Source organism: Sminthopsis crassicaudata, chromosome 2, assembly GCF_048593235.1.
Source record: "Sminthopsis crassicaudata isolate SCR6 chromosome 2, ASM4859323v1, whole genome shotgun sequence".
NCBI classification, from domain to species: domain Eukaryota; kingdom Metazoa; phylum Chordata; class Mammalia; order Dasyuromorphia; family Dasyuridae; genus Sminthopsis; species Sminthopsis crassicaudata.
Window position 1 is genome coordinate 166,406,768 of NC_133618.1, and position 27,860 is coordinate 166,434,627.

Sequence of the window (27,860 nt, forward strand, 5' to 3'; positions counted from 1 at the left end):
ATTGCTCTATAAGAAATGATCAGGAGGATGATTTCAGAGAGGCCTGGAGAAACTGACATGAACTGATGCTAAGTGCAGTGAGTAGAACCAGGAGATCATGTACATGGCAATAGCAAGATTATGTGATAATCAATTCTGATGAATGTGGCTCTTTTCAACAATGAGGTGATTCAGGCCAGTTCCAATGGTTTTGTGATGGCTCTTTTTGAGCCATCTGCATCCAGAGAGAGGACTGTGGGGACTGAGTTGGATCACAATATAGTATTTTCACTCTTTTTGTTGTTGTTCTCTTGGATTTTGTTTTCTTTCTCATTTTTTTAATTTGATTTTTCTTGTGTAGCATGATAATTGTGGAAATATGTAAAGAAGAATTGCACATCTTTAACATATACTGGGTTATTTGCCATCTGGGGAGGAGGTGTGGTAAAGGGAGGGAAACAAATTTGTAACACAAGGTTTTACAAGGGTGAATGTTGAAAATTATGAATGTTTTGTAAATTTAAGAAGCTATAATAATGATAATTTGGACCAATATTGATTAGGGATATTGGTTTATAATTCTCTTTCTATTTTGACTCTTTCTGGTTCAGGTATTATCAGCACCATGTTATTGCCATAGGAGTCCTTCTTTGCCTATTTTTCCAAATAGTTTAAATACTATTGAAATTATATGTTCTTTAGTTGTTTGGTAGAATTTGCTTGTGAACCCATTTGGTCTCAGAGATTTTTTTCTCAAGAAGTTCATTGATGGCTTGTTCAATTTATTTTTCCAAGATTGGATTAAGTATTTTTGTTTCTACTGTTAATCTGAGTTATTTATATTTTTTGTTAGTAGTAATCCATTTGATTTAGGTTTTCACATTTATTGTCATATCATTGGGAAAAATAGCTCTTAACAGTTGTCTTAATTTACTCTTCATTGGTGATCTATTTTTTTTTTAAATAAAGCCAGCATCTAGTTTAATTAATTTAATTATTAGTTATTTAATAATCCTTCCCCCAGTTTTATTAATCTCTCCTTTGATTTTTCAGGATTTCCAATTTGGTGATTAATTGGAGATTTTTACCTTTTTTTTTTTTTTTTTTTTTTTTTTTAGTTTTTTAGTTTTTTTTTAATTGCATGGCTAATTCATTTATCTACTCTATCCATTTTATTAAAGTAAGCAATTAGAAGTATATATTTCCTCTTAAGTACCACTTTGGCTTTATAATTTTTGGTATGTTATCTCATTGTCATCATTTTCTTTAATGAAATTGTCATTTTTTTCTATGACTTGTTCTTTGACCTGGTTATTTTTTAGGATTAGATTATTTAACTTCTAACTAATTTTAATCTTTCTTGGACTTAATTTGGAAGATTTTATTGAAAATCTTATAAAATGTCTTTGCCTCCTCACTTAGCTTCTGCATTTTTGAAGAAGTTGAATGAGTTACAGGAGAAAGGAGATAATAAAATTATACTATTAGGGAACCTCAGCTTTCCCCTCCCAGAACTGGATAAATCTAACCAAAAAATTAAACTAGAAAGAAGTCAAGGAGATGAATAAAATTCTGGAAAAGTTTAGATATGAGAGATCTTTGAAGAAAACTGAATGGAAATAGAAGAAAGGAATATATCTTTTTCTCAGCAGTATACGGCACCTACATAAAAATTGATCAAATGCAGAAAAGCAGAAAAACACTAGTTAAGGTTTTGTTGTTTTTTCTCTTTTTATCTTTTTTTTGGGGGGGGGGGCTGGAGAATGATTTGTGTTTTTAATGTGAGAATTAGATTGTGGTTTTTTTTGTTTGTTTTTTTTTTTTAATTTGTTTTGTTTTGTGCTAGGGTCTGTGGGTTTTACTGGTTACTTTCACTGGAGTGTAGGGATTAGTTGTTTGCTTTTTCTGGAGTAGAGGCTAACTCTTGTTTGTACTGGATGTGTAGGGGTCTCCCATTGGGTTTTGCTGAATCTGGGATTGTGTGGTGGCCAGCTCCAGGGGTGGGCCTTACTTCCAGCCTTTCCAGTGGCTGGTCCTGGAGGCAAGCTCTTGTTGCTAGTCTTCCCCAGGTGTGGGGGCTCCACTGATGGGTTACTACAGAAACAAAGCCTCTCCTCAATCAGGCTCTGGAGGAATAATTTTGTTGCTAATCTACCCAGGGGTGGAACCCTGCTGCTGATTTGCTATGGATATAATAGTCTCTTCTAGTAAGCCCTGGGAGTAAAGTCTTGATTTTGGCCACCCAGAGGCAGGACTTTACTGCTGGTCTGCAGTGGAGTTAAGCCCTGTTAATGGTGTGGCCTCTGAGATGGGGCCTTGCTGTGCTGCACAGATTGCTCACTTACCTAAGAGGCTGCTGGTTTGCAGGAGGATGGGCTTTGAGGCTTGCTGTGAGGCTGGTTGCTGCTTCTCTTGGATGTTACTCCCCTTTCACCACAGTTCAGACAGACTTTTCCTGCCCAGTTGGTAAACTACTTAAGTTTTCTTAAACAATTCTGAGACAGTTTTCTACTTATTTGGAGAGGAATTGGGAAGGTTTCTCCAAAGTTCCTTTTTCATTCTACCATCTTGCCACCATATCTTTTATAAGAGAGTATCTTTATCTTATTCTATTTCTTATGAAATGACATTATTGATAGATGATTATTGAGGAAACCCAAATAGATGTTGTCTTCAGCATTCTCTGCTCTTCACAACTTAATCATCCCATTAAAATTTTTCTCTTCTAGAATTATTTTCTCTTAGTGAACCTGTTGCTAGGTTGTTGTCTTAACTGAAATCAGAATCTTTGCATTGAAGAATCTAATTAACCTTTTAGAATATAGGTATAGTATATACCCATTTTAAGCACTTCCTACATTCACCCCAATTCTTCACAGATGATTAATAGTGATTTAAGAAGTACAGCTTGATTTGGAAATCATTCTTTCTGAAAGAGAAGAAAGAAGCAAAAACAGGAGTCATTGATTCTTTTTCTTTTCATCTTAATATAATTCCCACTTGTTTGAAATGGTGAGTCTTTCCCTTCATTATTCTTCATGTCCCTAAGAAAATCTTCTTTATTATCCTTCCCATTTTTTCTTAAATCTCAGCTTTTATTGTCACTCTTTTTGTTTTTACACAAAGCATATTTATCCAAAATCTTCATTTGAAGCAAGATCAGCATTTCTTGCACAACAAAAGTATTATGATAAAGTATTCCTCTCAGCTAGTGTCACTGCTTATCCTTGAAAGAAAATTTATTTAGGACGTTGGAGATTTCTTATTTCAATTATAACTCTTCTCTAGTAAATGTAGACAGATGAGGAGGCGGAGCTAAGATGGCAGAGAAAAGGCTGTGCTCTCTCCCTAACTGCTCCAAATTTCTCTTAATAATGACTCTAAACAAATTTTAGAGCGTTAGAACCCACAAAAAAGCCAGAGTAGAACAATTTTTCAGTAAATATAGACAGCTGTTGGTTATTCAAAATTTTGCTGTTCTCCCTCTACAATTTCGGTATAATCTCTCCTGAAAGAGAGATTATCCCATGTTGGCAACAGTGTGGGGAAGAATGATTCAATGGGACTTTTTAGAAAATAAGAATTGACAACTAAAATGAAACAAAGCAACAGGAAAGCCCTCAGTGAAGAAATTATGAGTCATTTCTCTAATCTAGTTTTTTTTTTCTTTGTGTTCTCTTCAGATTACAGTTTGAATGTTTCATTAGTAATTCCAAGTCTCATAACTATGCTGTCAAAAAATATCCATTTACTTATATATGAAGGATTCTAAAGCATAAGTACTTTTAAAATATTGCTTAAGGATGCTAAATAGTCATGTAGACTATAAAAACATATTTTGGAGGTTCCCTTTTTTAAACCACTTTTGAATATTTTTGGATTTGTAGGTTGTGGGGAGCACCTTGTACGTACCATATTGGCCAGAGAATGTTCACATGCTCTGCAAGCTGAAGATGCCCATCAAGCTTTGCTAGAAACTATGCAAAACAAGTTCATCAGTGAGTAAAAATTTAATAAAATTGTTTACTCTTGAAATATATCAAATCCTTTTGTGTGAAATTTCCAAAAGTAGTATATGTTTTATATGCTGGCATATATATAAACTATATCAAACTGGGAGGAAAAGGAGGAAGAAAAATTTCGAACTCAAAATCTTGTAAAAATGAATGATAAAAATTTTCTTGACATGTAACTGGGGGAAAACTATAATACTATTAAAAAAGAAGAAGAAGAAAATTGTTCACTAGGAAAGAGCATTATGTTAATGGCCATATTTGAACAATGTAGATTATTTTCTCATCAGGTGTTATAAAACTTTTTTTTTTTTGTCTTCTCTCTTTCATCCCATATTTTGTGTTTCTGAATTTATCTCCAAAGGTCTTGATTATTTCTTCCACACTTAGAGATCTCTCTACTTTACACTTTTCTTAGCCCTTTTGGTCCTCTTTTTTCCCAATCTACTAGACACTATCTAATAGATTGGCATTGCAGTAAAACATTTTGCCACTAGGTGTCATAAGCCAGCACAGGGTAAATCCTGAAGGAAAATTCATAGAATCACTGAATTTTATACTTCTGTAGTTGGAAGGCATCTCAGAGTTCATCTAACCACATTCCTGTCCCTTTCTGCTTTTTACATATTAAGAAACTGGATCTGGTAGAAGCTTACCTTTTCAACCTTATCTCACAATATTACTCTTCTTCTACAAATTATATTCTGTAGTTGGACTATTTGCTTTCCTGCTTCTATATTTGTTTTTCTTCTTCCTTAAACTGGAATGCTCTCTGTTCCCTATCACTATTTGTTGACATCCTACTTATTCTTAGATTTTCTACTCACCCTTTTGGTAGTTTTCTAATATAGTAACTTTTCCCATGTTCATTTGCAGAAAATTTTTTACTTATTTTATGGTAATTTATGGCTTATTATAGGCAACAAATTAATTACCTAGTAACTAACCTTCTGTTTATAGATTTTTTATGAAATTAAGATGAGTAATCTTTGGAGAGTAGATACAAGCTATGACCAGAGTCATATGCAAAGCTTTTGTAGTTCAGTGGAGCATGACACAACTTGCACTTTTGTTTTTGAGAGCCTAGGGTCCCTTGATCTTTACTATAAATGAGATACATGATTTGATTAGGATTAGGTAACACATTTTATCCAAGGCTGCCATATTTAAAGAGCACTTTAAATCTTTAGCAACCATTGTGGTATCCCATGGTGTTGGCTCTATGTTTTATGTTGGTTGATGAATCTGGAGCAGCTTACCTGCAAAAACATCATTGGATCATGTATTCCTGGTTCTAGGGACATGTAAATCCAACAAAGGAGATTTCTGGCCACCTACCTAATTCTCCTTTCCACTCTGTGTCTTAGATATCCATCTCTCCTTCTTGGATTGATAATGGCTAAGGATTAGCCAAATAGCAAAGAATTAGGACACACTGACAAGGCATTGAGGTGTCAGGAGTTAGTGTTTATAATGCCATCATTGCCTCTGGCCAACTTCTCCTGATATCAGAAATTCCTATTTCTAACTCTGCTTATCACCCCTTTTTGTGTGCAAGTTTCTGCAAAATAGTTACCATTTCCTTTATCTTTAATAAAAAATTTGTTGAATTGAAATATTTATCTTTTAATTCTCCCTAGACCTCTCTCAACTGTTATCATAGTGCTTTTCACTTTGTAGGTAATCAGTAAATATTGGATATTATAATTGTCCAGTGTTACATTATCAGGTACCTATTATATTCAAGGTATTGTGTTGTGGACGAGAGGAAAGAGGGAAAATGACAGTTTCAATTCTCAAACTGTTTATATAATTTATCAGATTAATTTACAAAATCTACAAATAACTACAATATTAGAAAATAATTCAGTACTCGGTGGAGGTCAAACAGTGGTTTGAGAAATTGACAAAGAGAAAGAACCACTACAGGGTGAGAAAAAGCATCAAAGAATATATCATGATAGAAGGGATGCCTAGGACAAACCTTAAAGAACATGAAGGACTACTGACTTTGAAACTGATAATTATAAGACAATTTGAAAAGGGGCAAGAGGGAGAGGTAAAGCTTAATATGACATAATAAAATAGTTAAAAGATCTGGGTTTTCCTTCCAACTTTATCAATTGCCTGCTTATATTACTCTGGGTAAAGCATTCATCTCTCTGTTCTTAGTTTTCTTGTCTATCAAATGATAGATCAGATAATTCCAATGCTGAAATTTGTGATGCCTAAAATACTTTTCTAACACTAAAATTATGTGATTTCATTGGAATTAGACTTCTTATGTCTTCATTAGAATATTTTTATTAATTTAATTGTGTGGTTTAGCTAATGATTATTTTAAAGCAAGTTAGTTCTTTAGGGCAATGATGAATTCTAGAAATGCTCAGTGTAGAAAATATTAAGCTTTGTTTCACTGTTATTACAGTGACCATTAAAATTATTTTAAAATCAGTTACAATTTTAAATAATGGCAGTTGAAATAATATTTTGGTGGTTAATTTTTAATTATAAAGCAAGTTTGTGGTGAAAAACTAGTTTGCTAATTAGAAGTTGCTTTCTAGTATTGACAAAATACTTTAAATTAAAAACACACTTTATCTCTTCAACTTCTGCAAACATGGAAAAATAACAGATTTAGAAGTTTAGTATGATTCTATTACCTTTGTTATTTTCATTTTTATATTTAATACGTAAGATATAATTATTATTATGACTTATTTTGATATTTTGTAATATTTCATTTTAGCTTGAAAAATGATCTTTCTGGTGCAAAACTAATTTATTTTTCTATTTTAGTAAAATTCTTGACACTTAAAATTTTTTGTTGTTAAGTGACAAGAGAAAGGAAGACTACATGATCCTCTGATATATTAAAATTCCATTTCATATGAATTTGAAACTTTTGATGTTATTAAATCAAATAGAGTGAAATATTTGATGTTGGAAATTTGAAAGACATTTTGAACTTCAAAACTCTTTTGCTCTTGGTTGTGTTAATAATATGCAGAGATCCAAAGCTTTGGATTGATTTAATATAGGAAGCATAAAAGAGAATAACCAATTCATGTTTTTTTTTTTTAACCACTGTTCATGTTAGCATACCAAACCCATAAAAAAAGAATTGTAAAAATAGTTCCTTAATAATACTTCATGGTAACCAGCTGATTATAGACTGAATGCTCAGTTAAGTAGGGAAAGGAAAGAAATAGACTTCCTTTATAGTTATGTGTGTGTTTTTTAATGACTACAAGGAAAGAAGTGCTTCTATAATAATTCAAATGGGATTCTTACTATTCATGGTTGTTTTTGAAAAAAAAAAACCCTAGTTTAATGAATAATTCAATTTTAATGCTAACTGATGTCGAATATATGGTTTATGAAATTCCAAGGGGTATGATCTCTTCCTGGGTAATCTACACCCTTTTACTTGCTACCAAATGTAATACAACTTTTGTAAAACTGATTTATAAAAATATGCCTATGAAACTGATTTGTACATTTTTTTCCTTTTGGTTGTTTGAATTTCCTCCATACTTTACTCACATTATTAGCAAATTATTATGTAGGTATTGTCATTTTGTGTTTCCATGTATTATATATAATAATGGCTAATATTCAAAGATTAGAGGAATTGTTAGTTATATTGTGATACAAAATGCCTTTTCTCTACACTTTCTTAGCTTGATCTTTTATTAAAAAATGCTTATAGTAACTATTAATGCTATTAAGGAAGATTATTTTGCTGATTTTAAGTGGTTCCATTAATATAGTGTCAAGTTCAAAGGAGCCACAAATGACATAGCTTGAAATCAGTTGCACCCTTGTTGCTAGTAATTTTCTGCCAACTGGCAGCCAGACACTGGAGAAGATGTATTTAATTAGCAGAGTTTTCCCTTTAATGATTAACCTTTTAACTAGACCTAATAAGATCATGGACATCAGGTTTTCCAGGTGAGACAAGAAAGAAATACATATTTTACTCTAATTTTCAATTACTGATTATATCTCATGAATCTTTTCCCAATACTTAATATGTTTTAATACCTTTTATTTATATACAATAAAACTACCTGGACTTTTTTTTTTTTTTCATTTTTAAAGAACCATTCCCATGTCTTGTATACATTTGCCTTTTATAGACAGTTTTTAAAGTATCATTCCATATGATCATCCTACTAGCTAAGGAGCATTGGAAGGATTTTCCTATGTATAGTTTGTGCTTTCTAATCTAAAGTTATCTAAAATAAATTTTTCATGAGAAATGACAAAAGCATTTCTTTTATATTTTTCAGTTAATCAGCCATAATTTTTTAAAAGGCACAAAAAATTAGTTTTAGCGTAGTGAGTTAGTCAGTTTGAATATCTTGACCATCAGGCTAGAATATTTTCAGTGGTTATTTTATGAAGATTATATTTCTCGAATATACTGTATAGATTTAATTTATTAAAAATCAGTGTGTGAATAAAGAAGAAAGTTTTTTAATCAAATATACAAATGTAATATGTTGACTAGTGGCTATTTTAGAAGTTAATATAATAATTATATGTGTATTTAATTTACAAGTTGCCATGAAATTCACAAAATTACTTTAATTCAGTCTTTTTTTATATTTTTAAAGGAATTACTAATTACATTGCAAAAAACAAATAAACAAAAACTCAATGGCTTCTGAATTCTTCAGTAGGTTTAAAAGGAATTTTATGTCATAGAGTATAAATGCCTTATGAGTAGGTACTATTACATTCATTGTATTTGTTAGTCCAGCTCCTAACATGGTGCCTGGCACAAACCAGATCCTTAAGGAATACCCATTGATTGATTGATGGCAGAGAATGGCCTAGTGGAAAGAGCAGTGAATTTGTAGTCAGAAGACCTGGGGTCAAGTCTCTGATTCACTGTCTGCTAGTCTTGAATAGTTTACTTCTCTCTGGGCTCAAATTTTTCTGTCTTTACAATTCATTAAGGAAGTTGGACTAGATGATCTCCAGAATCTCTCCTTGCTCTAAATCCTCTAGCTTGTGAACACTAACTAAGAAGCCAGAAGGATGGGTGATCAGAAGGAAATCAGTGCCCTGGAGAGTAGTTTAAGTTAAAAAAGAAGTGTGATGATTGGAAAGTTCTTTAAAAATGCAATACATTGTTTTTACTTAACTTGGGATATTTTTGAGTACTATATATTCATAAAGTACCAGAACCTGTTAAAACTGAGTAAATACCAAAAACAGTTTGAGTTTCATTTACATTGAACATACATTATCAGAGCCAGAAGATTATATATTATAAAAAATATGAACTTTGAATATACTTATAATAACCACAGTAATGGTAACAGTAATAGCTAGCATTTGTATAGTGTCTACTATGTGCCAACCATTATGCTAATAACTGTACAAATATTGTCTCTACATTTTACAGTTGAGGAAACTGAGGCAAACAGAGGTTAAAGTCCAAGGTCAAACAACTAAGACTATCTGAGGCCAGATTTGAATTGAGATTTTCTTGAATCCAGGTCCACCACTCTAACTGCTACATCACCAAACCGCCTATTTTATAGTTGATTCAGATTTTCATTACATACAGAAAAGACTGAATAAATTAGATCAACATATTGCAGGGAACTTGAAACACTATTTTTCCCCCTTCCTAAAACAACAAAACAAAACACTGCCGAAAGCTTTGGGGTAGTGTTAAATTACATAGAATTGATCAGGACCAGCCTAGAAAGACTAACTTAACAAGCAAATGGAAATAGGTAGTGAGCAGATAGGACTTTTCCATATTAAATCCATGAACAGCTGAGTTTGGTCCTCTTTAAAACATCTTTGCTTCCTGTTTACATAGGAATTCTAGCCTTCTCTTAAAGCCTTGGAAATCCCTTCCAACTATGGAAAACTTGAACACTTAGAGCTCAGTAAGCAGCAGGGGATGATTGTACTAATAGCAGATGTGCTGTCTCTCCCCAGGCATTTTAGATTCACAAATGAGAATGACAAGCCAAGATTCTACCAAATGTTGAAGATTAGAAAGATTTTGATAATATTAATTGATTGGAAAGATCACTATTATAGCATGTATAGACACCTTGCAAATATTTTTATCTTATTTTCTTAAAAGTTCTTTACTAATTTCTTAAAATTTAGCCATAAAAGATTGGTACTGTGACAAAACTGGGAATTATTAGGGTATTAACAACAGGAATATTATTATTTATTTTATTTTAAAGAATGGTTATGGAACATTATGAAGAAATGAAAGCTACACAAAGAATGTGTATCTTTATTTCCACATTAACAATTTTTTTTTCCCCCTAAGGAAACTGATTGGGTGATCAGAAAACTTTTTTGTCTGCTCTTCTACTTTATGAGCCTGTAGAAAAAACCCACTAGGGGCAGCTAGGTAGCGCAGTGGATAGAGCACCAGCCTTGAATTCAGGAAGACCCGAGTTCAAATATGATCTCAGACACTGAACACTTCCTAACTGTGTGACCCTGGGCAAGTCACTTAACCCCAGCCTCAGGGGGGAAAAAAAAACATTAATATTAATTATAGTAAATTCAAAGCATGTAATTATAATAATGTGAAAAGTAAAGAAAAATTAAATCACATATAGTTAAGGGAGAATAAGTTGTTACTGTATATTGACTGATTAAGTTTGACTAGTAATTATGCTCTAATGGGTAGATAGGGTTGGAATAAATAAATATATTATTAGGACACTATTTTCATATATATGTGTATATGTGTATACATATACATATACACACATATTGGTATGTATGTGTGTATGTATATATGTGTATATATATATATATATATATATATATATATATATAAATTGTTTTCTTTCTTTGTAGTCATATAGTATTTCTTTTTATAACCAAACTGATGATATGTCTTGGAAAGTAACTTTAAGATAATAAATTATTCTTTATATCTTTCACACTTTTTTGAAGGAAGGAAAGCAGAATTATGAAATAAATCATGTTATTCTTGACCTTTTAAGAATGTGATAAGAACTTCTAATGCATAGATTTGTTTGGTGTTATTTGTTGGTGTATATGAATATACAGCTATTGCTCCAGTGATTTAAGGAGTTTACATTTTACCTTTTGTTTTTCCAAATCAAATGGTATTGTTTGGATACTGTTTTTAGGTCTGCAAAAAGCATCTTGGTTTTTTCTTCTCTGTCCAATGTCAGATATTGATGTCAAAGATGTATGTGTGTGTGTGTGAAGTGCTACCTAAGTATATTCTGTGATTATTTGAGAAATGTTGTACTTAGAAAATAAGCAGTTAATTTTCAAAAAATTGGGAACACTCATTCATATAAACTAAAAAATGATAGTGAAACTAAAAAAAATTAATAATGGGTTTAACAAAAAGTGTGTTCTTTTATCATTGGGTTATGCGTGATAAAAGAAAGGAAATCTAGAGCACTTATAAGCTGTGTTCTCTCCCCCCCCCCCAAAAAAAAAGATTAAATGAATTTTGCTTATCAGTAATAATTCAAAGAAATGAATATTATTGATATTTTTGGTGTCCTTATTGTGAGATAGAATTAAGTGTGATTTGCCACAGATTCTTTAAAACCTCTAAAATAAGGAGGATGAACTATGTTATTATTAAGTTACCTTCTAGTTCTAATGGTTTGAAATGTCTATTGAATTGATTCATGATGATCAAATCTAAAGTTTAGCAATTTCAATAATTAAATGTCTCAACTTCGATTGAAATAGTCATGAGTAAACTTACAGAAAGAAAAGGCCCTGGTGATTTTTGCTTTTTTCTTCAATGTGCCATAATGAATTCTGGACCTCTATAATTATAAGGAGAGAGTGTGAGGGGAAAGAATCTATTTTTCCATCTCAGTGAATTTTAGTGAGTTTTATATAGATAATAAAAATTGATTTTGCTGATTTTTTTGCAATTTTTTTGGATCTCACTGCTACTGTTGTCCTTGAAGTAAAAAAACAAACAAAATCATTTTATTTTCTGATGTGACGGCTTAAAACATAACTGCTAAATCTTGTCATTCATATTCTTTATTTATATGTATTTTCTTATATACAAAACAGAATTCATCTTTTCCCCAAAATCCATTCTTCTTTTTGCTATGGGAAGCACCACCAATTTTTTCAAATCTGCCAGGTTAATGACTGGTGTTAAATTTGATTACTCACTCTCCTACATTCTAAATATCCAGATAGTTACCAAATCATGCCATGTCTGCCATGATAAAATTCTCCATAAATTCTTTTTTTTTTTTCAATATTTTATTTTCCCTAGTTACATATAAAACAATTTTTTACATTTGTTTTTAAAACTTTGAGTTCAAAATTCTTTCCTTTTCCCCCTGCTTGCTCTCTCACCCCCACCACATTGAGAAGGCATATGTGAAGTTATGCAGAACATTTCCATAAAAGTCATGTTGCAAAGGAAAGCATAAGACTTTACTTTCCTCCTCTAAGAAACCCTCTCAAAATAATTTTTTTAAAAAGTATTCTTCAATCTGTGTATTCAGACACAATCAGTTCCTTCTCTGGGTATGGATGTCATTTTTCATTATAAGTCCTTCAGAGAATAGTCTTGGATTATTGTATTGTTGAGAATAGCAAAGTCATTTAGCTGATCATCTAGGAACATTGCTATTACTCTGTATACAATGCATTTCACGTTGCATGAGCTCATAGAGGATTTTCCAGGTTTTTTGAGGACACACTATAACATTTCTCTGACCTTTTTTCTCTATTCATACAGCTACCACATAAGTTCAGTCCTTCATCACCTCTCCTTGATTATTACATTGGCCTCCTAATTGATCTTCCTTAATTAAATTTCTTCCTCCTTAAATGTCTCTCTATACCAGTTCATCATATGTACTATTATTTTGACATTCAAGTCCTTTCATAACCTAGCCCCTTTCTATCATTTCAGTTTTCTTATACCTAATTCCCGGACATATAAGTTTTGATCCAGTTTAACACTAGGTTTCTTGCTATTGCACAAAATGATATGCCATCTAACAGCTTCCAGGCAGTTTCTCTGGTTGTCCCCTATCCCTGGAATGTTCTCCCTCCTCAACTTTGCCTATTGACTTTTGTAGCTTTCTTTAAATCCCACCTAAATTCCCATATATTACAGAAAGTTTTTTCCCATTTATATATTACACATACTTGTTGGCTTGTAATTTCTTCCATTGGATGTAAGATCTTTGAGGGCAGAATCTTATCTTTTGCCTCTTTTTTTATATACCCAGCATTTTTAAAGGATGCCAGTGCAATAGTTAAGGAAAGAGATGTCACAGGACTGAACTTTATAGGCACTTAAGCACAAAGCTTGGCATAGAGTAGGTGCTTAATAAATTTTTATTGTCTATTTTGTTCTTATTGTTGTTCAGTCTTTTCAGTTATATCTGACTCTTAATGACCCCACTGGGGTTTTTCTTGGCAAAGATTCTAGAATAGTTTGCCATTTCCTTCTCCAATTTATCTACAGGTGGGGTTTACAAGGCAAACAGGGTTAAGTGACTGGGCTAAGGTCATACAGCTAGTAAGTGTTTGAAGCTGGATTTGAACTCAGATCTTACTGACTCCAGACCCAGCCCTCTGTCCACTATTGCTGTCTAGCTGCTTGATTATTACCAAAGTAATTTTCCTTAAATAAAGATCTGACCATGTCACTTTCTTAATCAATAAACTCCAATTATTTCCTGTTCACACAATAATAAAATATAAAATAAAATAATAAAATATTAACCCTTCATTGCTTGTCCCCAATCTATTTTTTTTTTTTAGGTTCATTGCATATCATTTTCCTTCTTGCATTCTTCAGTTCAGCTAAACAGACCTCTATGTTCTTCCCATTTCTTTTTCCTCCTGTCTCTGATCACTTTGTTTTTGCAATGGCCACCATCCATTCTTGGAAATGTGTTCTGTCCTCATTTCTTTCTTAAATAATTTTTCTCCTCCATCAAGACTGAGATGAAACACTAGATACATGAAACCTTTACTGATCTCTTGGCATCTGCTGGTGTTATCTGTCTCAAACTATCCTATAACTGGTGCTTTACCTCAGTCCTGAAGGAAGAAAACAATGTTCCTATTTTCTTCTTTCCATCACCCCCATTAGAAGATAGACTCTTTGAATCATTTCCATCACCTAGCATTAGTGCCTGGTAAATAGCAAGTGTCCAAATGAGTGTTGGTTGATTGATTAGGCTTTGTTGTTGTTGTTGGTAGTATATTTTACATAGCATTAATGCCTAGCACAGAAGCAGGTAATTAATAAAGGATAATGATTCTGTGACTTGATATTTTATGAACTTTTGATATTCCAACTTAAGAACATTATTTAAAATATGTTTAAAAATTTAAATTTGCATTCCTGGAAAAATTAAAGATTTTTCTTTTAAATGTTTTATATTAAGTGCTAGATAATTCAGATAAATTCTTCCTACCTAAAGTGCATATAATTTGGATTTCATTTTGATCCCTGAAACTCAGTCTTTAACTTTGTAATTTTGTATCCCATACAAACTCACTAAAATACAGAAACAACAACATATTAATGAGACAAGAATTATAAGGAAAATGTTGAACTATAGACTTCCATTAAGTTCACATTTTATGTTAACAAAATGCTCTGAAGACCATGAAACCTACCTTTTTTTACCCCCTCTCTGAGATCTGGGATTACTTGGCAGAAAAATTAAATAGCCAAGAGGCTTAGGAGTCCTTGGATAGCTCCCAGCTTCATTGGTAAGAAGTCAATATTTCTTCATTTCTTCATTCCAGAATTTGATGAATAAACTTAACTGTGAACCTGGAAATTCTGAATTATTGGCACCTCTGTTATCCCTTTAGGATATTCACTGTCAAAATAATATTGTTCAGTGAAATATCTGTGTGTAAATCTTGCTTTCGTTAAAAAAAATGTACCTCAAATATGCTTGGTTTTTTCTCCTGCCTTTTTGAAAATATTTTGATAGGTACTCTTTATAACTTTAATCTTTTCCTTCTTTACATAGTATATTAAAGGCTTCTTTTACTGGTAGAGACTTTTATAGGTTATAAGAGAATTGTTTTCTTGTATAAAATGTGTAGTAGAAATTGAATGGTTTTTACTTTGGGGGGAAAAAAAAAAGCTGATGCAGGTTGGTCCCTAAGAACTGTAGCAAGGAGCTTAAGTTTTAGAACCATCTTTGCCCATTTCCATGATAACGAGGCCCTTTACCTTGATAATTATATTCCAAGATATACCTGATTTTTATGAATTTCTGAAAATATATAGTGAAGAATCATTATCTGGCTCACAACTTAGTACATGCATAGCCTGAGCAGTTGTAATTTTTTTCATACAATTGTGAAAACATGATATTTTCTTCTTTGAAAAAAATCAATTTATTTCAGTAAATTTGCAAAAGTTATAGAACAGCTATTCTTGGGTCTGCTAGTTATAATTATATTACTTTGGGCAGGCTAATTAACCTTGGACCTTTTACTTCATCTATAAAATGGGAATAATATTTGTACTATATAATTTGTAGAGTTGTAGCTCTAAGCTACGGAAGTAGCTAAGTAAGAAAATAAAAGCATTTAATACATGGATAAGCTATATATAGCTTTTTCTTTTTTCTTTTTTTTTTCCTCTGAGGCTGGGGTTAAGTGACTTGCCTAGAGTCACACAGCTAGGAAGTGTTAAGTGTCTGAGATCAGATTTGAACTCGGGTCCTCCTGAATTCAAGACTGGTGCTCTATCCGCTGCCCCACCTAGCTGCCCCCTTATTTTTGTTTTTCTTGATGGAATTTTAGACTTTTTAAAAAAAGATGTATTAGCTTAGTTAAAATTTATGACTTTATACATTTGTTAGTGGCCATTTATTAAAGTAGTAAAATAAAAATTATTTTCCAAATACAAAAAGCTATAGTTTAAAATGGTTTTGGCCCCAAGGATTTCCCTTTGAATGACCAACTCACCCTTCATACATTGTCCCCCCACCAAACACAGATTCTGCCCTTCTTTTTTTCATTTTATTTACCTGAGTAACAGGTATTTTTCATAACATGTAATCTAGAGATTCATGTGTTTACATTTTATCCTCACATTCTCATCTATATGGTTATGGTCATAAAATTGAATGTGGTCATGGATGCCCAAATTATAGATTTAGCTGTGATTGAATTGCCAGTTTCACTCTGTATTATGTGCATTTTCATTTCCCCCCCTGTTCTCACCATCTTTTTTTAGAGCTGCTTAGGTTGAGTTGCCACTACTACCATTATGACTCAACCTTTGAAAAATAAAATAATTATTGCAATTGCTCTCTTTATCTGCTCCATTCAGTTACCCCTGTTCCTTTTTTTTTTTTTTTTTTCTTGATTAGATCTCATAAAGTATTTGAATGTTGGTGGTTATGATGTTTTCGTTACTATTTCCTTCCTCATATCTTTACTATGTTAACTTAATTTTGAAATTCTTGGCACATTGTGTAATCATTTTGTATATTGGGTTGTTTCTTAGAAGATCCTCATAGTTAGCTTACTGTTTCTTTTTAATTTAATTTATCAGACATATTGAGTATACCTGTACTTGAGTCATTTAGGCATGTGTACAAGACGATAAAAATGCATGATTGAATTAAACAGGGAAACAAATCCCACAAAGAGGAAAAAAGAAACCTGGCACTTCTGTATTTAGTAGGAAATGACAGGCCAAAAAAATAGATCTTGTACAGTACAAGGTTAACAAAGTAGAGTCTTATTAGATTAGGACAGGGAGGGAATTCCAGAGATCAACAAGGTCCTGGTGGACTAGCAGTGTGCAGGAATTTGGGTTCTTGGAAGGGAATTCCACAGGAAATGGCCTACCTTTGTTTCGGTAAGATTCTGATAGCGGTCAGTAGTAGCATAGCCCTTGATTTTAGTTGCTACATTGTAGCAAAAGAAGAGAGGGTCTGTAAATTGTTTGATCCAATAAAGTCTTAGGGCCGCTAATCCCTAGCAGGAGTGTTAGAGTGACATCCTGGGCCTGCTCATCTTGTACCCTCAACTAGCCATATTGTTACCATCCACCTGGCAACTGTTATATCATGATATCTTTTCTATATTCTCTTTCATACTTTCTTACTACTTCGCTAAAGGTGAGTTAAGGCAGCTGTCCCAGGAAAGCAAAGAGGTAAATGATCGAAACAAAGACCTAGCTTGTATCTAAACATATAATTAGTAGTGATTTTCTCTACTCTCCCTAGCCCAACCTCCAAGGCAGAATTGGTGGAGCTCTCAGCTCTCTACATTTTTCAGGTGACTTATGGTTATTTATGACATTCTTGTCCCTTGTTCATGAGTGCATTTGATTTTCATTTACTTTACTTTTAGTAGTATAAAAACAGAGGAAAAGAATCCCTTTTAGAGATGGAATAAGGCAAACAAACCAAATAGCAATATTCCCAAAAGAAATTCTAGGTAGAGACATAAAGATATGATGGATGAGCCTCCAAGAGTGAACCTAATCTGTCCTTAATTGCCATAAGAATTATAGGAGATTGAAATTCAATCTTGATCAATCAATAGTAATATTTCCACATCTCCTGTGGCCCCACTGAAGGTTCTCTTAGAAGCATCTGAATGTAGTGGACTTTTAAAAATATTTAAATCAGTTACTTGTTAGCAAGCAAGGCAATCAATGAGCATTTTCAAGGAAAACATTTATTTTAGAAACAGGGAAAGATATGAATGGCACTCAGACCCAAATTTAAAAGCAAAAACAAACTTAAAAGATCTACAAGTTAATTCTAATAATCTGACTGTGATTCCCTAGCTCTTTTGCATGTCTGGCTTTCATATCCCCACTTGCCAGCTAATCTTTTCTCATTTCTACTATCACTAATTCCTTACATCTGCCATTTACTTCCAGGCATACCACTAATCCACAGTACTGCTCTTAGCAAGGCCTCTTTGCTGCCAAACCAGCAACATAATCTGCAAACTCTTCTTATTCATCATCTTCATGATCAGAAAATTAGGGGAGGGAGGATTCTGCAAATTCATTCTTCTCTTTCATTCTCAGTGATTTCCTTCTTCATCTGGCAAAAAGCTTTCCAGTTGCTGCCTTTTAAAGATTTGAGGATTGACATTATCATTCTTTTATCGGCTTCCTAAGCATGGAATTTCAGAGGTGTCTCCACCTCTGTTCACAGATTCTTGTTGTTCACAGGTTCTTTTTTTTTTTTTTTTTTTTTTTTTTTTTTTTTTTTTTTTTTTGCCTAAGCTATCGCCAAATAATTTCCCTTTTCCTCTAGTAGTAATAAGGCCTCTCCTGGGAGTCACAAGTCCTGAATGTGAGTCTTGATTCTGCTTCTCCTGGTTGTCTGATTCCAGGAAGTCCCTTCAGTGTTTTGTGCCTGACATTCATTCTTTGAAAATTATGGGGATGATACTCTCACTGCCTATGCTCCTTTGTACATCTCTTCACATGACATTGGTAAGGAATGCATTTTGTAAACCTGTATCAATATATATTGGTGGAATTACCTGATCCGTGATTTTTTTGGTATTAGAATCTTCCTTTGAAACTCCTTTGCACTTGCAGAATAAGGAACTTCTTTGCTACATTAAGGCCTTTGAAATTTATCTAAGGTACAGTCACATAAACAGCAAATATCTAGACCACACTAGAACTCAGTTCTATCTGTCTCTGAAGCCACTATCTCATGCTGCTACCTTTTAAAGATGCTTCTTCCCACAGGACTAGATAAAGATTTCAGAGTTCATGAATATGGAAGTGGAACACTTTTAAGTGATGGCAAGAACAACAGTGTTTTATTTTTCTGTGGCTGAGGTAGATTTGAGAAAGGCTCAAGTTCCACCACTCATGTTAATCGCCTCTGTAACCTTGGCTAGGCACTTAATTTCCCTGGATCTCAGTTTCCTCATTAGTAAAATGGGAAGGTTTAACTATATATCCTCTAAGATCCATTCCAGCCATGAAGATGGGGGGGGAGGTGTAGGTATATAAATCAACATTTATATAATATGTTTGCTATGTATTAGGCACTGTACTAACTTTTAAAATTATCATCTCATGATCCTTATAACATATCTGGAAAGGTAGGTGCTATTATTATCCTCATTTCATAGATGAGGAAACTGAGGCAAAAAGGTGAAATCACTTACATAGAGTCTGAAGACATATTTGAACTCAGGCCTTCCTGACTATAGGGCCTAGTACTCTGTGCTCTATGTAGATGCTACCTTGCTGCCCTGCTTTGGATCATTATTTTATCAGCTTATGACCCTATAAGGATTACAGAGTGCTTTATATCCATGATGTCATTTGATCCTCACAACTACAATCCAGATATTATTATCTTTTTTTTTGCAGTGAAAAAATTAAGGATAAGAGAGTTTTAACAACTCATTCAAGTTCTCATAACCATTAAGCAGCAAACTTGGGATGTGAATTTTAGTGTCTCTGAATTCAGGTCCAGAATCTTTTCTACTATGCTTCAGGCTTCCATTTATTTATGAAAGACCCATTGTAGGCCAGGAAGCAAGCACCAGGGATACAAAGAGAGGCAAAAGAATGGTCTCTGCTCTTGAAGCACATAGTTTAATGGGGAAAGATAAAAAATAACCATATATAAATAAGATTTATGCAGGACAAATTGAAAATAGTCTCAGAGAGAAGGAACTATAATAATGAGGGATTGGAAAAGGTTTCCTTTTAATGTTGGGATTTAAGTGGTACTTGAAGGAAGTCAGGGAAGCCTGGAGGCAGAGATGAGAAAGGCAAAATATTTAAGATATAGAACAGAGAAAAGTGCCTAGATGTGGGAAATGAGATTTTTTATTTGAGGAGGAACAAGGAGGCCACACAAACTATGGGGGTATGTTATAAGAAGACTGAAAAGGTGTGGGGAGATCCAGGTTATACACACTTTTGAATGCCAAAGGATTTTCTATTTACCCTGGAGATGATAAGGAGCTGCAAGAATTTATTAAATATAGGATGAGGGGATTTGGTCAGATCTATACTTTAGGAAGATTAGTCTGACAGATGAATGGGTTGGAGTGGGAAGAGACTTGTGGCAAGAAGAACAATCAGGATTGCAGCAACCCAAGCATTAAGAAATGAGAAAAAATCTGCCTTAGGATGGTGGCAATGCCAAAGGAGAGACAGGAACATATGCAGATGTTGTTACAAAAGTGAAATCAGTGGATCATGGCAAAAGATTGGACATGGTTGTTGAGAGAGAGTGAAGTGTTGAGAATAGTATTTAAGATTTTGATCCTGGGTTACTTTAGCATTCATTAATAGGAAAGTCAGAAAGAAAGAGGATTTGGGAGTTCAGTTTTATAGATGTTGAGTTTAAGATGTCTCTGGAATATCTATTTCGAGATGTCCAATAGGCATTTGGAGATGGGAGACTGTTGTTTGAAGGATAGTTTAGGGCTGGATAAATCTGATAATCAAGCATAGAGATGATAATTAAATCCATAGGAGCTGATGAGATCACCAAGTAAAATAGTACAGAAGAGAGGACATCTATGCTTAAGAGGTATAGTCTGAATGAGGATCCAGTAAGAGAAATTAAGAAGGATAAGTCTGATAGGTAAGGGGTGAATCAATGTCATGGAAACATAAAGAAAAGAGAGTATTAAAGAGAAGAGGTGATTGATAAGGTCAGAGGTTACAGAGAGGTCAAAAAAGATGAGGATTGATTATTAAGTAACTTTGGTAATTAAGTAAGTAACTTTTGTAACTTTGAACAGAACAGTTTTGGAATTATGACAGAAGCCAAGTTATAAAGAGTTAAGAGAATAAGGCATTTATAAATTAGTTAAGTAGTACAACTATGAGGTAAGGGTCTTTGAGGGAATATCAATAGTATTCATGTTGAAATCTCTTAATATGAGGGTAGGAGTTGAGAGAAAGATGAAATAGCCACTGAATTCATTGAAGAAAGAAGCTCTGGAGCTTACCTCTGGTAACTAAGGCCACCAGAATATTGACTGGGTGGATTGGGTGAAATTCAATGGAGGAGAGATTATTGAATAATGTTGATAGAGGATGAACCTGAAAGTAAAATGAAGAGCAACTCTTCCACCTCTCACTAGTGACTTGGAGGGGAATGGGGGAAAGTATAGCCCATGCAACAAAAGAAAACTATGAAGACTGTGTCATCTGGAAGGAACCTGGCTTCTAAGAAGCAGAAAATGAAAGGAATGGGAAAGGAAAAAATATGAATGGAAAGCAAGCTTATTGTCAGTGGAACAGGCATTAGAAGGATGTGATGTCATTGAATATCATCCTGAGATTTTTAAAAAAGGAAAATGGAAAAGACTATAATCCCAGTATTAAGGTATAATCGAGGAAGTTGGGACAGTGTTCTGGAGATTTCCAGACGGCCATCACAAAGATAGAAAAAAATATATAATAATTTATTTTGTAGAAGTTTAAAAAGAATTCCTTTATAATGGTAGTCAAAGTATGACCAAGTGATAGCAATAAGCAAGAAAAGAATATGCTGACTCTATCTGGTGAGTCCACAGATGCATAGAATGCCATTGTGTAGAAGACTTAACTTTCAGTTAAAGTAGTTAAAAATGCTTGAGGGAAAGTTTCCTTGTATAGGTATCTATTCACTGGGATTGCTCATGACATTAAAAGAATAAACCTAATCTAGGGGTAAGTAGAGAGGGCTTTGAGGATATCAAAAAGATAAAGGATTTGTTATTAAGATCACAATTCTGGATAACAGTAATTAGAAAGGCGGGAGCTTGGGTAGGGTATTTAAGAGGAATGTTTGATAGATAGAGGTAGAATTTAAATTAATAGAGAAGTTTATAGGCCTAATAATTCCCAAGAGTTTTGTTGCTTCTCCTCTATCTTTTTAGACTGAAGCACGATTCTTTGCCTGTGAGTTGGGAAATGAAAGAGTAGATAAGCTGTTCTTCCAGAGTCAGTGTGGTTGCTATAAAAATATATACCAGCATTGTATATGTGTGTATAGTTTGTATTATAACCACTGGAACTAATTGGAATTTAAAAAAAAAAAAAAATCCAGATCTGGGTTTGCTTGTTTTTATAGAGAAAGCTTCTAGTGTGAAAATTTTCTACAACATTGCAGATCAGCTACCCATTGTGAGTTTGCAGGTTTAGAGAATTGCCTGGGGAATAAGACAAGTTAAGGAAGGAACTCATGGTGCCACTATGTGCTAGAGGCAGGGATTGACCCTAGTTATGCCTGGTTTCAGTTATTTGTCTCTTTATGTTTCTATTTGGGGTTTTCTTGAAAGAAATATTGGAGTAGTTTGCCATTTCCTTCTCCAGCTCATTTTTATAAATGAGGAAACTGAGACAAACAGGGTTAAGTGAGTTGTCCAGGGTCACATAGCTAATAACTATCTGAAGTTGGATTTGAACTTTTCATCTTCCTGATTCTAGGCCCTCCACTTTATTCATTTCACTGTCTAGCTGCCTCTGTATAATAATTGATCTCTATTCATTTTACATGAGTAGTTTTTGAGTTAATTGATGAAGGATTTGTAGTAGCATGGCACTAGGAGATGAATGGTAGAACATTTTTACACAATCAGGTCCCTAATTTATTATTTTTCTTCTTTCTTTTTCTTTAATTTTTTAGGTTTCATTGACTTTTTAAAAATAATAGCTTTTTTATTTTTCAAAATACATGCAAAAATGGTTTTCAGCACTTACCTTGCAAAACTTTGTGTTCTATATTTTTTTCCCTCCCTCTCCATTTCTCCCCTTCTCTAGACAGCATGTAATCCAATAAAGATTAAACATGTGCAATTCTTCTAAACGATAAATTATTTTTCTTACACATTTGGATAAGTAGGAACTATTATTTTTCTCTTTTCTTCAGATTTCATGATGACTACAGTCTACCTGGGATCAGTCCTCTGTGTCCATTGTAATTTTTATTGAGAATCTGTTTATACTTGTAAGAGAAAAGTAGTATTATCAAAAGTTTCTGTCAATTTTTCATTATAAGGAAAGAATCATCTCACAAAATGAAAAAAAAATCACTATTAAACATAATGGAAAGAAGGTGAAGTACTTTTTATAGTGACTCTATGTGTGATTAAAAATGAGATTATTTGATAAATTCTTGGAAATCAAAGAAAACATTTTACCAAGAAGAGGAAAGTAATTCTGGTTTCCTGGCTTATTCAACATCATACAGTTTATTATTTGTATAATAATAGAGTGAAAAAAGATTATTTATAAGAGAATGGACTTTAGTAGAAGGTAGGTCCAAAGTATGTTGAAACCAATCAATAGGACTTATAGCCAAATTAGAAGTCATCTTTATTTACTCTGCCTTATTCAGATTCAGCCCTGGTTAAGAAACTCTACTGATTCGAAATCTACAATATCTATAAAATCTATTCCCTTTACTTTTTATTCCAACTGCCAACATCCCCATTCCCATGTTGTTTAAATTGCAGTTGCTTCCTTTGCTCTTTTTGCTTCAATTCTCCATATTGTCAGCTAGATGTTGTAATAGATAGAATATTGAATCTAGAGTCATGAGAAATAAACTGAGTCTAAACTATTATTGTGTCTAAAGTGATTGCAGATGATTGAACTATTATGAACGTATTCTTAGAATACAGTGTAGCTGAGTCCTTCTTTATCACAGTGCCTGAGAGTTCTTGAATTAACTTCAACTTAGAATAATGACTTGATTTTGTTTTATACGACTCATGAATTCTCTTATTGTCTGCACTGTGGTTGGAGTGTTCCAGATGTTTTAGCCTTGTTATACCAGATACGATAGTAGGCTTTTCATATCTCTTGTTTGAAACCATATAATTTTGAAATATTCTGTTTTAATTGTTTTGTGGTTGCTCTTTCTATTTAAGTTTTAGTCATTGTATAAATTGTTTTCCATGCTTACTTCACTTTGCATTAGTTCATATAAATCTTTCCATGCTCATCACATTTATCATTTTTAGTACATAGCAATATTCCATTCCATTCATCTATCACATTTGTTTTACTATGGGAATCTGCTTTGTTTCCAGTTCTGTTGATATTCAAAAAAGTGCCTCTATAAAGGCAATTTAAAAAAAATTTTTTTTTGAAGGCGTTATTAAGGGGAAGTCATTGACCTCCTTAAAGATATGCCTATGAGTGGAATCTCTAGGACAAAGACTAGTGGCATTTGATTAGTATATCTGATCCTCTACAATCAACACTAATCATCCTCATCTTTTTGTCAACTTTGCCTACATGCTGGGTATGAAGTGAAAGTTTAGAATTATTTAGATGTACCTTTCTTTTATTATTTATGATTTGGAGCATTTTCACATGTTGGAAATAATTTGTGATTCTCTCTGAGAAGTGTTTGTTCATATCCTTTGATCAGTTCTTGACTGAGGAATGAGTTATGTTCTCATGTATTTCTGTTAGTTGTATATATATATCTTGTATATTAAATCCTTATCAGAAGGTAAATTTCAACACATTTTTCATTGTTTCTATTTAAAAATAAATTTAAAAAACAAGGGTTTCTCCCTACCAAAAGTTTGTTTTCCTTTTTATCTTAAATCTCTTCATTCTGTTAAACCAAAAGCTTTTTCAGTTTCGTATTGTCAGAATGAATTCATCTTACCTTTGGTAATTATCCCTTTTTAAATTAAGAATTCATTTCTCCATAGTTGTAAAAGATAGAAAGACTGTTTTCTATTTTTCAAAGCTATAATCTTTAATATTCAGGCTTCATATATCTATTTTTCACTAACTGTCAAGTGTGATATAAGATTTAGTCAAAAGCAAATAAGCACCTAGTATTTGATCAATCTCAAAATCCCAGCTACAGGGGGCAAGAACTCACTATTTAACAAAAAACTTGGGAAAATTGTAGTCTGGAAGAAACTAAGTAGAAAACAAAATCTCACATTGTATACCTAGATAAGCTCAAAATAAGTACATGATATTGACAAAAATGATGGCATCATAAACAAAATAGTGGACATGGATGAAGTTACCTATAAGATCTTTAGATAAGGGAAAAATTCATGACCAGATATAGAGAAATTCATAGGAGATAAAATGGTTAATTTTGATCACATTAAATTATAAAGGTTCTGCACATATACACACACAAAATGTAGCTAGAATTAGAAATAAATTAGAAAACTGGGGAGGAATCTTTGTAATTAGATTCTTTGATAGAGCTTTCATTTCATATATATGAATCTAGTCAAATTTATGAGGAAAAGGAGCCATCCCTAGTTAATAAATGTTCAATGTATGTGATTAGGAAGTTTGCAGAGGAAGAAATATAATAGCCATATGAAAAAATAGTCAATATTAATAACCACATGAAAAAATGGTCTTAATGCTAATTGAAACAACTCCCAGCAGATTGAATAAAATAGAAAAAGAAAAATAGCAAATGCTAGGGATTGGGGGAGGGGACATACTTTGGGAAAACAGGTATATGAAAGCACTATAATCTGAGCTGTGAATTTAGCCAATTTGGAAAACAATTTTTAACTATGACCTAATGAGCTATTACTGCATGTTACTCTTTGATTCAGCAATACTTTTATTCAATCTTTTCTCCCAAAGAAATCAAAGAAAAAGGACTCATATATGTAAAAATATAATCCCAACTCTTTCTATGGTGGCAAAGGAGATGATTATCTATTGGGAAATGACTTGAGAAATTAGTTTATGTGACTTGATGGGATACTTTTGTAATGTAAGAAATGATGGAGGGGATGGCTTCAAAAAACCTATGAAGCCTTATGTGAACTGATACAAAATAAAGTGTGCAGGAATAATTTATATAGTAACAACAATACTATAAGGATAATTCACTTTGAACGATTTGGTAAATTTAATCAATACAATGACCAATTACTACCAAACGATTCATTATGAAATGTATTATCTACTTTCCAATAGAGAGTTAATATATATATATATATATATATATATGTATTGTCTTCTCTTTCTTTCAACATGGCTAATATGGAAATTTGTTTTGCATACATCTGTATTTAAAATGGGTTTTGTCTCAATGGGTAGAATAGCAGTAGAGGGAAAGAAACAATTTGGAATTGAAAATAAAATTTAATTTGAAAAAAAGATTAATGATGTAAAAAAGGGAAAAGGACCCACATGTGCAAAAAATGTTTGTAGCAGCCCTTTTTGTAGTGGCAAAGAACTGGAAATTGGGTAGATGCCCATCAGTTGGGGAATGGTTGAATAAGTTATGGTATATGAACGTTATGGAATTATTATTGTTCTGTAAAAACTATCAGCAGGTTGATTTCAGAAAGACTTATATGAAGTGAGTAGAACCAAGAGATCATTGTACACAGCAAAAACAAAATTATGTGATGATAATTTCTGATGAATATGGCTCTTTTCAACAATGAAGTGATTCAGACCATTTCTGGTAGACTTGTGACAGAAAGAGCCATCTGCATCCAGAGGGAGCACTGTGGGGATTGAATGTGGATCACAGAACAGTGTTCTCATCTTGTTTGTTTTGAATCAGGGGTGTGTGTGTGTGTGTTTTATATAAAATTAGGAACTGAAGTTGTGATATCATTGGTACCAGAAGCTTCAGGGTGAGGAAACTTATGTATGCAGGCTGGTACCTTCTCTGTAACTTAGATACTTAGTTCTTACTTGTTCTTAGCTGTTTTAGTTCCCTTTGGCAATCTGATGACACTATGAACCCCTTCTCAAAATAATGGTTTAGATGCGTAAAATAAATAGGATTATAAAGAAAACTAAATATATTAAAATACGGTTATCAAAACTTTTTTTAAACATATTTTAGTAATTTTTATTTACCAGATATATGCATGGGTAAATTTGACATTGACAATTGCCAAACCTTTTGTTCTGATTTTTCCCCTCCTTCCCTCCCCCCCCCCCAGATGGCAGGTTGATCAATACATGTTAAATATGATAAAGTATAAATTAAATACAACACATGTATACATGACCAAATAGTTGTTTTGCTATCAAAACATTTTTTAAAAATAAATTCACAGACTCTGGCTTAAGAATTCCCATTTTGGAATGTTGTTTAGAGTAGGGCTTCTTAAACTTTTTGTACTTACAATCCCTCTTGGCCTCAGAAATTTATATATGATCCCAAGAAGATAGAGTTATAAAATAGGTATACAAATCAAACATTTACTGATAATAAATCATATTTCACAATCTTCATATTGTTTTTGTTGTTGTTGGTTTTTTTTCACAGATTTTTTTATTAATTTTTATAATCATAACATTTTCTTTGACAGTACATGTGCATAGGTAAATTTTTTTTTTAACAACATTATCCCTTGTACTTCCTTCTGTTCCGAGTTTTTCCCTTCCTTCCCTCCATCCCCTCCCCTAGATGGCAAGCATTCCCATACATATTAAATATCTTATAGTATATCCTAGGTTTAATATATACGTGCAGAACCGCATTTTGTTGTTGTTGTTGTTGTTGCAAAGGAAGGATTGTATTCGGAAGGTAAAAATAATCTGGGAAGAGAAACAAAACAAAACAAAAAAAACCAATGCTCTCAGTTTACACTCATTTTCCAGTGTTCCTTTTCTGGATGTAGCTGATTCTGTCCATCATTGATCAATTGGAATTGGATTAGCTCTTCTCTATGTTGAAGATGTCCACTTCCGTCAGAATACATCCTCATACAGTATCATTGTTGAAGTGTATAATGATCCCCTAGTTCTACTCATTTCATTCAGCATCAGTTGATATAAGTCTCTCCAAGCCTCTCTGTATTCCTCCAGTTGGTCATTTCTTACAGAACAATAATATTCCATAACATTCATATGCCATAATTTACCCAACCATT

General features: G+C 32.9%; 1 protein-coding gene across 11 annotated transcripts in view; it reads left to right on the forward strand.

Annotated features, from left to right (window-relative positions):
* The window catches only part of TASP1 (taspase 1), a 249,334-nt gene that overhangs the window by 180,781 nt on the left and 40,693 nt on the right, over positions 1–27,860 (forward strand). For 6 of the 11 annotated variants that reach the window (XM_074287839.1, XM_074287843.1, XM_074287841.1 and 3 more), the window contains one exon: positions 3,867–3,977. The exons of 4 other annotated variants lie outside the window; for them this stretch is intronic. In XM_074287839.1, the coding sequence (XP_074143940.1) occupies positions 3,867–3,977 (111 nt within the window). Of the gene's footprint in view, positions 1–3,866; positions 3,978–18,371; positions 18,895–27,860 lie in introns of those variants that run through there. One more of the 11 variants, XM_074287849.1, reaches the window with a different exon arrangement.